Consider the following 13,565-nt stretch of genomic DNA (forward strand, 5'->3'; position numbering starts at 1 on the left):
TGATTTCATATGTTCAACACTCTACTGTTCTCATATTCAACACCTTACTGTTCCCGGATATTCAACCCCTACTGTTCTCATTACTGTTTTCATACATTCAACACCGTACTGTTTTCATACATTCAACACCCTACTGTTATCATACATTCAACACCCAACTGTTTTCATACATTCAACTCCCTACTGTTTTCATATGTTCAACACTCAACTGTTTTCATATGTTCAACACCCTACTGTTCTCATATATTCAACACCCTACTGTTCTCATACATTCAACACCCTACTTCTCTCATATATTCAACACCCTACTGTTCTCATATATTCAACACCCTACTGTTCTCATACATTCAACACCTTACTGTTCTCATATATTCAACACCCTACTGTTTTCATACATTCAACACCCTACTGTTCTCATACATTCAACACCCTACTGTTCTCATATATTCAACACACTACTGTTCTCATACATTCAACACCCTACTGTTCTCATATATTCAACACACTACTGTTCTCATACATTCAACACCCTACTGTTCTCATACATTCAACACCCTACTGTTTTCATATATTCAACACCCTACTGTTCTCATACATTCAACACCCTACTGTTCTCATACATTCAACACCCTACTGTTCTCATATATTCAACACACTACTGTTCTCATATATTCAACACCTTACTGTTCCCGTACATTCAACACCCTACTGTTCCCGTACATTCAACCCTCTTCTGTTTTCATATGTTCAACATCCTACTGTTTTCATATATTCAGCATCCTACTGTTCTCATACATTCAACACCCTACTGTTCTCATACATTCAACACCCTACTTTTCTCATATATTCAACACCCTACTGTTCTCATATATTCAACACCCTACTGTTCTCATACATTCAACACCCTACTGTTCTCATACATTCAACACCCTACTGTTCTCATATATTCAACACACTACTGTTCTCATATATTCAACACCTTACTGTTCCCGTACATTCAACACCCTACTGTTCCCGTACATTCAACCCTCTTCTGTTTTCATATGTTCAACATCCTACTGTTTTCATATATTCAGCATCCTACTGTTCTCATACATTCAACACCCTACTGTTCTCATACATTCAACACCCTACTTTTCTCATATATTCAACACCCTACTGTTCTCATAAACTGCATGGTATTTATAAATGTACACTATCTCTATTTCTTTTGTGTAACTTTATTTTTTGTCTTCTTCAAACTTTTTACATATGAAAAATCATGTGCTCATTTGAGGGTTTGAACAGAATACTTGCCAAGGAAACATATGTTATCTATTACACCATCGCAGCTCTTCTCAAATAGATCATGAATTATATACAGGAACTCAAGTTTACTGCTAACTAACACTGTCCAGGTTTCTGTCATTTTATTGTAGCACAGTCAGCATAATAATAACAATAGTGTTATGATTTGCATGTACTCACCTCCGGCTCGTGCACCTTGGGTAAAACCCTGACTACTATTTCGGCATAGTACATTCAAATCACAACACTATTAAATAAATACATGTACTCACATAATCTATCATAAAAAAGTTTTTAAAATGCACTACCTTACACTGTAGTTGTAGGGACACCTATAAAACTTTGTCCAATACTCTCTTTCAGATTGTGGGAAAAAATGATTTTAAGAGAAAATATCAATTAGGACATGTCTCCACACCACTTGTCAACTACTATCTTGTATCTAAATCTTTCACATTCTGTGGGTCATGCTTATGGGGATGTTTGGGTCATGCTTATGGGGATGTGTGGGTCATGCTTATGGGGATGTGGGGGTCATGCTTATGGGGATGTAACTGTAAGGACAGAATCCTCATGGTGAACTTCTGTCTTCACAATGCAGGTCAAAAGTTGTCATCATCTCTCTCTCTCTCACACGCACGCATGCACGCGCGCGCACACACACACACACACGATAAACACACAAGAGACAATTCAGATGCAAGTTTCTTGTTAATTCATGTAAATATTTATTTACCAGCAAGTAAATTCTAAATGTCTTGAATTGCACATCATATTACACAAACACTGTACACTAGTGACAGCTGGGACACAGTATAACTGCTATACCATGTACACAGTTTGTCCAGAGATATAGATAATATAGATAATTGTTGTACCACTCTACAGAGAGTTTGTAAGCTAATTGCAAAATGCTTTAAAAGATGAGGAACACATCTGGAATGCTTTTTACATCACTGAGTTACCTCCCTTTCTGTGTCTAGGAGTATAAACATTAGAGATTGGAATTACATGTGTATTCCTCTTTGGTTTAGATAGTTCACGTACACATATCAACTCCATTATGTCCCATTAACAGCTGCCCGTGGGTCAGTCTGTAACTGTGCCTGCATTTTAGCCAACATTTCCTGCATTCGTTGTATCTACAAAATGAATAACATTCACTCAGTGTAGCTTTTACAAAATGTAAGCTTGCATAAATGACAGTAAAATTCTACAAAATGATATTTCACCAATATTTGTACCATCATAGGGTAGTTTACATGAGGTCAAATTTAGATAAATGTTGGTCATGAGTCCTGTGATCTGATCATGCAGGGTGTCCAGTACATTTTGTTTTTGGATTTTATCATTATTTTTATGAGATCCCCAATATACTGCAGATTTCCTTTTCCGTTCCTCCATAGATGGGAGGGGGTGTTAATTTCACACTATTTCCCTGATGTTATGTATACATGTTTTAATTTTCAATGCTGATAAAAACTTTTAACAAATTGTCTCTATGCAGATGCGGCGTACCTATATGAGTGATCAATATGCACAAAGAAATTACCATTTCAGTTTCATTTATCTCTCAATTTGATGCATAAATAAGTTTTATATAGTGTAAAATCACTGTTAAAAGGTGCCCTTGTACATTACTAGAATATACTAATAAGCCTACCTCAGCATCTTTCTGTGCAATTAAAAAGTCTGTATCTTCTAGTTGTCCTAGGTTTACCGCAGACTCTCTCTTCAGTTTCCTGTAAAATTTGAAGAGAATAGAATAAAACAAGAGCTCCACAAGGCAGGGCATTCCCTACAATGACAGAGCAAGTTTGCATAAGAAATTGACAAGCAAGCACTGTATTTTTATTTTGATCATAAAAACTGAAGATGGACAGTTAAGAAAATGTTGGTATTTCAAACTTTTGACTGAAAAAACAAGAAAATCAGAAAAATAAATAAAGAAATCGTACGGCATATTTTAGATGCTCAATCTATAAGCCTTACACCAAAATCGTAAGGGTTGGCAGCTCTGCAATGAGTGTGTACAAAGCTTTTTCTATGAAGTTCAGTAGTGACCTTGACTTTTGATTCCAAAATCAATAGGATTCCTCCTCTCTTGATAGCAAAGCAACATGTAAAGAACTATTCAGAAACCATCGTCTGTGGTGTCTGTATAAAATTTTAACCTTTGTGCAGTAGAATTGCTTTTGTTGATCATAGAAAAAGGGGTCGAATCCAATAGCTATTTCACCTCATCCTTTAGTATGTTTTATAGATTTTTTGTCTACAATGGGCCAATGGGGAATATATTTGCAAGGGTGAACTTTACATTTGTTGAAAATTTTGGTTTAATTTTAACCCTTAAAACTCACATTCTCTCTTTAGTTGAGCGGTCCCTCTGCTGGGTTATATGTTGTTTTCGGTAGTTCTCATAGTGAACATCTGAAGTGACCTCTTTCAGATCCTGCATGTGAGTGCTGAAAGGCAACAAGCATATTTGTACTTTTAGTTTCTATTGTCATTGTATTAAGATCTTTAATATTTGTAGAAGACTGAAATCCCCAGCAAATACACGAAAGTAATGAACTATAAAATCCGATAAGTGACATTTTTCCCTCCAAACCTGCACATTTTATTATAGTGAGTCGCAAGTCAATGAAATTTTGTTTGCATCATTGAGAAGTTGAGCATATTGTCAAAAATCCATTAACTGATAACAAAGGGAGAATTTGAAACTCCCTACCTTATCAGCATCTGTCGTAGTTTTACAAACTCCCTACCTTATCAGCATCTGTCGTAGTTATACAAACTCCCTACCTTATCAGCATCTGTCGTAGTTTTACAAACTCCCTACCTTATCAGCATCTGTCGTAGTTTTACAAACTCCCTACCTTATCAGCATCTGTCGTAGTTTTACAAAATCACAGTGATCAGGATTCTCCACTGAAATCAGAGACAAGCATATATCTTAAAAATCTAGACATAAGTAAAAGATTGTATTATCCCATGAAAATTTTGACATAACTTAAATCATATCATCCCATGGAAATCCTACAGAAATCAAGACATAACTTAAATCCTTCTATCCCAAAATTTCAAAAAGAGACTGTAAATCTCACCTTCCACAATTCCCCATTGGTACATTCGACCTCTGACCCTTTTCCCTGCCACTTCAACAACAGTGTTGCTACCCACCACAGCAAATGGAATGGCTGCCTGAAATGTCACATCAAACTTGGTAGGATTTAATTTTTTTGTGGGAATCTATTGATTTATATCTATTGAGTGATTCTTTATTGCTCTAGATGTATGTCGTTAATGGTTAGTCACTTTAACAAATTTGAAGAGACTTTAATATTTCTTTAATATTTTTAAATCTACTTCTGCTTATTAATCTGACCTATTTCAAAAGACTACCATTATAAAATGACCTTCACCTTTGACCCCTATTGATACTGACCTTTAATGCTTTATCCTGCTGCTTGAATTCATCATCTTCATCACTATCACATTCCGGGAACTGGTAAATCTTAATCTCATTTTCATCTATTTGATCCAAAATCTACAAGTGTATTCAAAATTCTAAAACATCTACATAGATATACATGTACCATGTGCCTACAATTCATAACCTCAGGATGTGCCTACAATTCATAACCTCAGGATGTGCCTACAATTCATAACCTCAGGATGTGTCTACAATTCATAACCTCAGGATGTGCCTACAATTCATAACCTCAGGATGTGTCTACAATTCATAACCTCAGGATGTGTCTACAATTCATAACCTCAGGATGTGTCTACAATTCATAACCTCAGGATGTGTCTACAATTCATGTCCACCGGATGTGTCTACAATTCATGTCCACCGGATGTGTCTACAATTCATGTCCATTGGATGTGTCTACAATTCATGTCCATTGGATGTGTCTACAATTCATGTCCATTGGATTTGTCTACAATTTATATCCACCGGATGTGTCCACAATTCATGTCCACCGGATGTGTCTACAATTCATGTCCAATGGATGTGTCTACAATTCATGTTCACCGGATGTGTCTACAATTCATGTTCACCGGATGTGTCTACAATTTATATCCACCGGATGTGTCCACAATTCATGTCCACCAGATGTGTCTACAATTCATGTCCCGGGATGTGTCTACAATTTCTGTCCACCAGATGTGTCTACAATTTCTGTCCACCGGATGTGTCTACAATTCATGTTCACCGAATGTGTCTACAATTCATGTCCACCGGATGTGTCTACAATTTATGTTCACCGGATGTGTCTACAACTTATGTCCACCGGATGGGTGTGTCTATGGTGGATAAAAGTTTGAATAGGAGCTGTAATTACATCTAGATTTCGAGAAAACTGTAATGTAATTGGTATACATCCATATATACAGGAAAGTGGGAAAAGAGATGATTCACCCAGGAAACAAATATTTGCTGCTATTCAAGCATTGAATGATTTTTTTTTTTTTTTTTTTTACATCTGTTGTGCAAATATCAAGAAATGGTATGTAGACAAATCAAACATTTAACTTGATATGATAATGTCATGTGTGTGCACATGTTTCATGTTATTCACATAATAGATCGATGTAAAACAAGATGTATTTGCAAAACACTGATTTTCCCATATGGCAGCAAAGCTGATGATGGCCAAGGTTAACATTTTTCAAAACTGGGTCAAACTTTACGTCAAAGTCATAAAATAAACAAGAGGCCCATAGGCCACATTGCTCACCTGAGTCACCTTGGTCCATATTTAAAGATTATCCCAACATATTCGCATGCAAAACTTTGATCCTTATTGTGGCACCAACCTACCCCTGGGGGCAATGGTTTTTAACCAACTTGAATCTGCACCATGTCAAGAAGCTTTCCTGAAAATGAAAACTTTTCTGGCCCAGTGGTTCTTGAGAAGAAGATTTTTAAAGATTTACCCTATATATTTGTATGTAAAACTTTGATCCCCTATTGTGGCCCCATCCTACCCTTGGGAGCCATGATCAAAAGAAACTTAAATCTTCTTTATACCAGGAAGCTTTCAGGTAAATCTCCACTCTTATGGCCTAGTGGTTCTTGAAAAGAAGACTTTTAAAGAATTTCTCTATATATTCACATATAAACCTTTGATCCCCTATTGTGGCCCCACCCTACCCCTGGAGGTCATGATTTTAATAAACTTGAATCTTCACTATGTCAAGAAGCTTTCATGTAAATTTCAGCTTTTCTGGCTCAGTGGTTCTTGAGAACAAGATTTTTAAATAATCCCACCCTACTTTTGCATTTTTGTGATTATCTCCCTTTTGAAAGGGGTATGGTCCTTCATTTGAACAAACTTGAATACCCTTCACCCAAAAATGATTTGTACCAAGTTTGGTTGAAATTGGCCCAGTTGGTTCTGGAGAAGAAGTCGAAAGTATGAAAAGTTTACAGACAGACGGACAGATGGATGGGCAGTGCCAGATGACGGACCATGGGTGATCAGAAAAGCTCACTTGAACTTTCAGCTCAGGTGAGCGAAAACTTTTAATACTCAAAGAAAGGTCTTGTCACAAGAAATACACATGTGAAATGTTCAAAAGTTATGGCGAAGGTTAAAGTTTTTGAAGGCATTAGACAGACCATAAACTGTAACTCTGATTACAGGGGCATATAAAATCATTTGATGCTTATATTCATATGTTCTCCATAAAGTGATATGATATTTTAAAGTCTACCTCTTACTTGTATGGGAAACTGACAGAACAGTGGGAACTGGCTTACTTTACTTGGTAGCAGTTTTGACTGGTTATATTAAGTTCCCATTTTCGGGGGGGGGGGGGGGGGGGGGGGGGCAGAACAAGAATGCTCTCAGTATCATCAATGTGATTTTATGGGGAATGTAAATATTGTAGTATTAACTTGGTTGATTGTTACAAATATAGAAAACAAAACAAAAAATCTGGACAAGTTTGTCCCCTCACTTACTCAAGAGTAATTGTATATTTAATGGTAAATGGGAGATATTTACATACACTTAGTTGTGACCCTGAATTCTTAAATCTGACCCTAGCCTGATCATCTTTAGTCAACTTGAGATTTGATCCGCTGACCTCAATAAAGACGCTTTCTCTGATTCTTGATTGCAGTCATTCGATACCCTATGAATAAATATCCATACTACAGCTATAGCATACAACTAGAGTATCAAAATCTATTGGGTTTTGTTGTATATGTATATATAAAATTCTTTATAACAATGGATGAAATTTGATCTGTTGAACTGTAGATCGCGGGTTTGAGACCAGGAGGGATTTTAAATTTGTTTCATATAACTTTATACTAAAATTGCATTTTTGACTATATAAAGTTTTGAAAGTTTTAGATTCTTAAAATATTGTTGTACATACATGTATCCTCCGCTTTTCATCCATATCAATTTCTCTGTGTTATCCCTCCTTAAATGTTATTAAAATGAACCAAATACCATACTGATAATGAAGATTAGGGTGTTGAATACTGGTTTTGCCTTTGAATGTGCTTGACTCTTTTCAAAGGGGGTGCAAATGCACTAATTATCACTGCAAGTCTGCTAATCATGCATGTCCCAGTGTTACTACTAATCATGTATGTTCTAATGTTACTACTAATCATGTATGTTCCAGTGTTACTACTAATCATGTATGTTCTAATGTTACTACTAATCATGTATGTTCCAGTGTTACTACTAATCATATATGTTCCAGTGTTATTGCTAATCATGTATGTTCCAGTGTTACTACTAATCATGTATGTCCCAGTGTTACTACTAATCATGTATGTTCCAGTGTTACTGCTAATCATGTATGTTCCAGGTTACTGCTAATCATGTATGTTCCAGTGTTACTGCTAATCATGTATGTTCCAGTGTTACTGCTAATCATGTATGTTCCAGTGTTACTACTAATCATGTATGTTCCAGTGTTACTACTAATCATGCATGTTCCATGTTACTGCTAATCATGTATGTTCTAATGTTACTGCTAATCATGTATGTTCCAGTGTTACTACTAATCATGTATGTTCCAGTGTTACTACTAATCATGCATGTTCCAGTGTTACTACTAATCATGTATGTTCCATGTTACTGCTAATCATGTATGTTCCATGTTACTGCTAATCATGTATGTTCTAATGTTACTGCTAATCATGTATGTTCCAGTGTTACTACTAATCATGTATGTTCCAGTGTTACTACTAATCATGCATGTTCCATGTGACTGCTAATCATGTATGTTCTAATGTTACTGCTAATCATGTATGTTCCAGTGTTACTACTAATCATGTATGTTCCAGTGTTACTACTAATCATGTATGTTCCAGTGTTACTACTAATCATGTATGTCCCAGTGTTACTACTAATCATGTATGTCCCAGTGTTACTACTAATCATGTATGTTCCAGTGTTATTGCTTATCATGTATGTCCCAGTGTTATTGCTAATCATGTATGTCCCAGTGTTACTGCTAATCATGTATGTTCTAATGTTACTGCTAATCATGTATGTTCCAGTGTTACTGCTAATCATGTATGTCCCAGTGTTACTGCTAATCATGTATGTTCCAGTGTTACTGCTAATCATGTATGTTCTAATGTTACTGCTAATCATGTATGTTCCAGTGTTACTGCTAATCATGTATGTCCCAGTGTTACTGCTAATCATGTATGTTCCAGTGTTACTACTAATCATGTATGTTCTAATGTTACTGCTAATCATGTATGTTCCAGTGTTACTACTAATCATGCATGTTCCAGTGTTACTGCTAATCATGTATGTTCCAGTGTTACTGCTAATCATGTATGTTCCAGTGTTACTACTAATCATGCATGTTCCAGTGTTACTGCTAATCATGTATGTCCCAGTGTTACTGCTAATCATGTATGTTCCAGTGTTACTACTAATCATGTATGTTCTAATGTTACTGCTAATCATGTATGTTCCAGTGTTACTACTAATCATGCATGTTCCAGTGTTACTGCTAATCATGTATGTTCCAGTGTTACTGCTAATCATGTATGTTCCAGTGTTACTACTAATCATGCATGTTCCAGTGTTACTGCTAATCATGTATGTCCCAGTGTTACTGCTAATCATGTATGTTCCAGTGTTACTACTAATCATGTATGTTCTAATGTTACTACTAATCATGTATGTTCCAGTGTTACTGCTAATCATGTATGTCTCAGTGTTACTACTAATCATGTATGCCCCAGTGTTACTACTAATCATGTATGTTCTAATGTTACTACTAATCATGTATGTCCCAGTGTTACTACTAATCATGTATGCCCCAGTGTTACTACTAATCATATATGTTCTAATGTTACTGCTAATCATGCATGTCCCAGTGTTACTACTAATCATGTATGTTCCAGTGTTACTACTAATCATGTATGTTCCAGTGTTACTACTAATCATGTATGTCCCAGTGTTACTGCTAATCAAGCATGTTCCAGTGTTACTACTAATCATGTATGTTCCAGTGTTACTACTAATCATGTATGTTCCAGTGTTATTGCTTATCATGTATGTTCCAGTGTTATTGCTAATCATGTATGTCCCAGTGTTACTACTAATCATGTATGTTCCAGTGTTACCTTGGTTTTGAGGCGTGCTTTTTCCTTTGGTGTCAAAGTGTCACACTTTGCAATAAGAGGTATAATATTGACTTTATGGTGCAGTTTCTTCATCATAAATATATCTATAGGCTTCAACCTAAAACAGACAATTTACCTATCATAAATATATCTATACTAGGCTCAACTTAAAATAGACAATTTTATGGAGCGCCAAATTAACATAAACTCAAATCATTGAAGATATCTTCAATTATTTGAAGATAGCATCAATTCATTTGATGCGCGCAACAATTTAATTAAAGATCTCTTCAAATAATTAATGATATCTTCAATTCTGAATTATTGCGTGCATTAAATGAATTGATGATAGAATTAATTCTTCTGCTGAATTGATGCGCGCTTTAATAGAATTAATGATCTCTTCAAATTAATTAATGATATCAACAATTGAATTGATGTGCGCTACAATTCAATTGAAGAGAGCAATAATTAATATAATGCACGCATTAAATCAATTGATGAGAGCAATAATTGAATTGATGTGCGCATTAATTCATTTGATGAGAGCAATAATGGATTTAATGTGCACATTAATTCAATTATTGCTCTCTTCAATTGAATTAATGATATCTTTAATTCATTTGAAGAGAGCAATAATTCTTTTAGAGAGAGCAACTAAATAATTAAAGATATCTTCAATTCAACATATCCACAATTGAATTAATGATCTCTTTAATTGAATTGTTGCTCTCTTTAAAAGAATTGATGCGCGCATTAATTCCTTATACAAAAGCATTGTAAATAATTAAAGATATCTTCAATTGAATTAAAGAGATCATCAAATTATTTATACCGAGCTCTAAATCAATTATTGCGAGCAATATTTCTAGGAAATTAATGCTCTCATCAATTGAATTGAAGAGAGCAATAATTGAATTAATGCTCACATCAAATCTATTATTGCTCTCATTAATTCAATTGATGCTCTCATCAATTGAATTGATGAGAGTAATAATTGAATTGAAGCACACATTAATTCATTTGATGAGAGCAATAATTGATTTAATGCGCGCATTAAATCAATTAAAGAGAGCAATAATTGAATTGATGATATCGATCTTCAAATAATTGAAGATATCTTCTATTATTTGAGTTTATGTTAATTTGGTGCTCCATACAATTTACCTATCATAAATATATCTATATAGACTCAACCTAAAACAGACAATTTACCTATCATAAATATATCTATATAGACTCAACCTAAAACAGGATTTACCTCTCATATAAATATCTATAGGCTTCAACCTAAATCAGATAATTTACCAGTATCATAAATATATCTATATATCTATAGGCTCAACCTAAAACAGATGATTTACCTATCATAAATATATCTATAAGCTTCAACCTACAGAGGATTTATGCAAAATTTATAGGCTTCAAACTAAAACAGAAAACAACAAAACTTTGCCTGCGAAGTCCTTGCAATACATGTACACAGAAAACAAAAGTTTGCAATTTGTGAAAATCCACCATAAATATGTGATGCAAAAAGGAAACTGCCAAACTAATGTGGAATGTTATAGTCCTTTGAAAAAGGAAAACCAGCATACATATGTATATTTGGAGAATGATACTAGGCCTAAATGCATGTAGCGATAGGCCTTGACTCAACTGCCCTGGATGTTTTTTTCTGTTGACACCTACCCATGTCCATATGGTGATACAAAGTACAGGCAGCAGTGAACCCGGCTGCCCTGGATGTTTTTTTCTGTTGACACCTACCCATGTCCATATGGTGATACAAAGTACAGGCAGCAGTGAACCCGGCTGTCCTGGATGTTTTTTCTGTTGACACCACTCTCAGCCTGGTAATATTGCTCAAATTGTCGGTCAACATAGTCAACGATCGGCTTCCAGCTGTCAAAAGTCAAGCAGGCATTATAACACCAACTTCACATACATTGCAAACAGGGTTGCTCGATCAATGTTATTTTTGCCAATCGCGTTGAAATACAATTTAACCATATTGCTCAAATCAACTTAAACCCTTTTTGTTACATTAGTGTAATGATTAATGTTTTATTTGTTCAGTTTCAAATTTGCTTCTTTAGAATAAGGGTGAAATGAGAGAAAATAAAATGGAGGGGGGGAGGGGGTGAATTTTTTTTTGTATACATGAGTATTGTGGATAGTGAGGAGACAGTAGATTTTATCATACTTGTGAATACACAATAGTTTGCCAGTAAATGTTGTCAAAAATTGACTCCATTTCTTGTGTTATGACTTACATTTTGAATCTTAATTTATCAGAAAAATCTGGATTAGCAGCTTGCAAATATATACATTTGATTTTTCACTTTGATAATATGGTAGGAAAGAAGAAAGCATATTACTGGATTGAAAATCGAACCCATATAATCCCTGCATTACTGGTCAGTGCACTGAGCTATTCAGGCTAATATCTTTACTCCATCAATTATACTACAATGAAATATACAGCTATCTTACGATTCATCACCGTTCATCGCCTCACTGAAGCCGGGTGTGTCTACCACAGACAAACGAACTTTGACCCCTTTCTCCTCAATGTCTAACTGCTTCTTCTCAATGTCTGTAGTCTGCTCAGCATTGTCTATAATGTACAAAAATATCATGTATTTTAAGAAAATATTGTATTAATCACCAGTGTTACTGGGAAGGCTAAAAAAAACTGCTTAAAACTGCTCTTATTCATAAGGAGTTTTTGAGAGCCTTCTGACTGGCTAACAGACTATGGAAGGCTAAGGAACTGCTAAAATACTGCTACTGAAGTAAAACTGGGAAGGTTTAATAACTGCTTAGAAACTGCCTTCCACTTTGACATGGGGTGTTTGACATGGGGTGTTACTGTTTGGTGATCAGGCCTGGATTTCTAAAAGAAAAAAATGAAGTCAAAACTGGGATTTTACTCAAATTTCGACTGCTCATATAAAAGAAACTCAAATTTGAGTTTGACGCTTTTTAAATAAATCCAAGCCTGGCTTAACATTATTAAGATAATCAGTTTGTGCTTTTTCTTCATCTTCATAATTAATCTAGGAGATTTCATATTCATATTTCATATTTCATATTTCATACCCAGGATGTGGTGTGGGAGTTTTCATATTCAAAATAGTTCATTTATAAAGAGGCATACATTTTGTTTCATATTGTGTGAATTAACGAAGTAAAAGAGGAATTTTCATCTGAGTTTACCCAGAATGTGGTGTGGAAGCTTACACAGAATGTGGTGAGGGAGTTTACCCAGGATCCCAGGATGTGGTGTGGGAGTTTACACAGGATGTGGTGTGGGAGTTTACAAAGGATGTGGTGTGGGAGTTTACCCAGGATGTGGTGTGGGAGTTTACAAAGGATGTGGTGTGGGAGTTTACCCAGGATGTGGTGTGGGAGTTTACAAAGGATGTGGTGTGGGAGTTTACACAGGATGTGGTGTGGGAGTTTACAAAGGATGTGGTGTGGGAGTTTACAAAGGATGTGGTGTGGGAGTTTACACAGGATGTGGTGTGGGAGTTTACCCAGGATGTGGTGTGGGAGTTTACAAAGGATGTGGTGTGGGAGCTTACACAGGATGTGGTGTGAGAGCTTACCCAGGATGTGGTGTGGGAGTTTACCCAGGATGTGGTGTGGG

At 35.5% G+C, this 13,565-nt stretch overlaps 1 protein-coding gene across 4 annotated transcripts in view; it reads right to left on the minus strand.

Moving 5' to 3' along the window:
* Positions 1-1,991: 1,991 nt before the first annotated feature.
* The window catches only part of LOC125649360 (septin-2), a 34,029-nt gene continuing 22,455 nt past the window's right edge, over positions 1,992-13,565 (minus strand). For 3 of the 4 annotated variants that reach the window (XM_048876864.2, XM_056155352.1, XM_048876851.2), the window contains 9 exons: positions 12,407-12,530; positions 11,681-11,815; positions 9,911-10,028; positions 4,736-4,837; positions 4,395-4,491; positions 4,167-4,218; positions 3,648-3,752; positions 2,951-3,029; positions 1,992-2,429 (listed from right to left, as the gene is read on the minus strand). In XM_048876864.2, the coding sequence (XP_048732821.1) occupies positions 2,349-2,429; positions 2,951-3,029; positions 3,648-3,752; positions 4,167-4,218; positions 4,395-4,491; positions 4,736-4,837; positions 9,911-10,028; positions 11,681-11,815; positions 12,407-12,530 (893 nt within the window). In that variant the 3' untranslated portion in view covers positions 1,992-2,348. Of the gene's footprint in view, positions 3,030-3,647; positions 3,753-4,166; positions 4,219-4,394; positions 4,492-4,735; positions 4,838-9,910; positions 10,029-11,680; positions 11,816-12,406; positions 12,531-13,565 lie in introns of all 4 variants that reach the window. The other variant, XM_056155341.1, reaches the window with a different exon arrangement.

The sequence above is a fragment of the Ostrea edulis genome, chromosome 1 (genome assembly GCF_947568905.1).
Source record: "Ostrea edulis chromosome 1, xbOstEdul1.1, whole genome shotgun sequence".
In the NCBI taxonomy this organism is placed as follows: domain Eukaryota; kingdom Metazoa; phylum Mollusca; class Bivalvia; order Ostreida; family Ostreidae; genus Ostrea; species Ostrea edulis.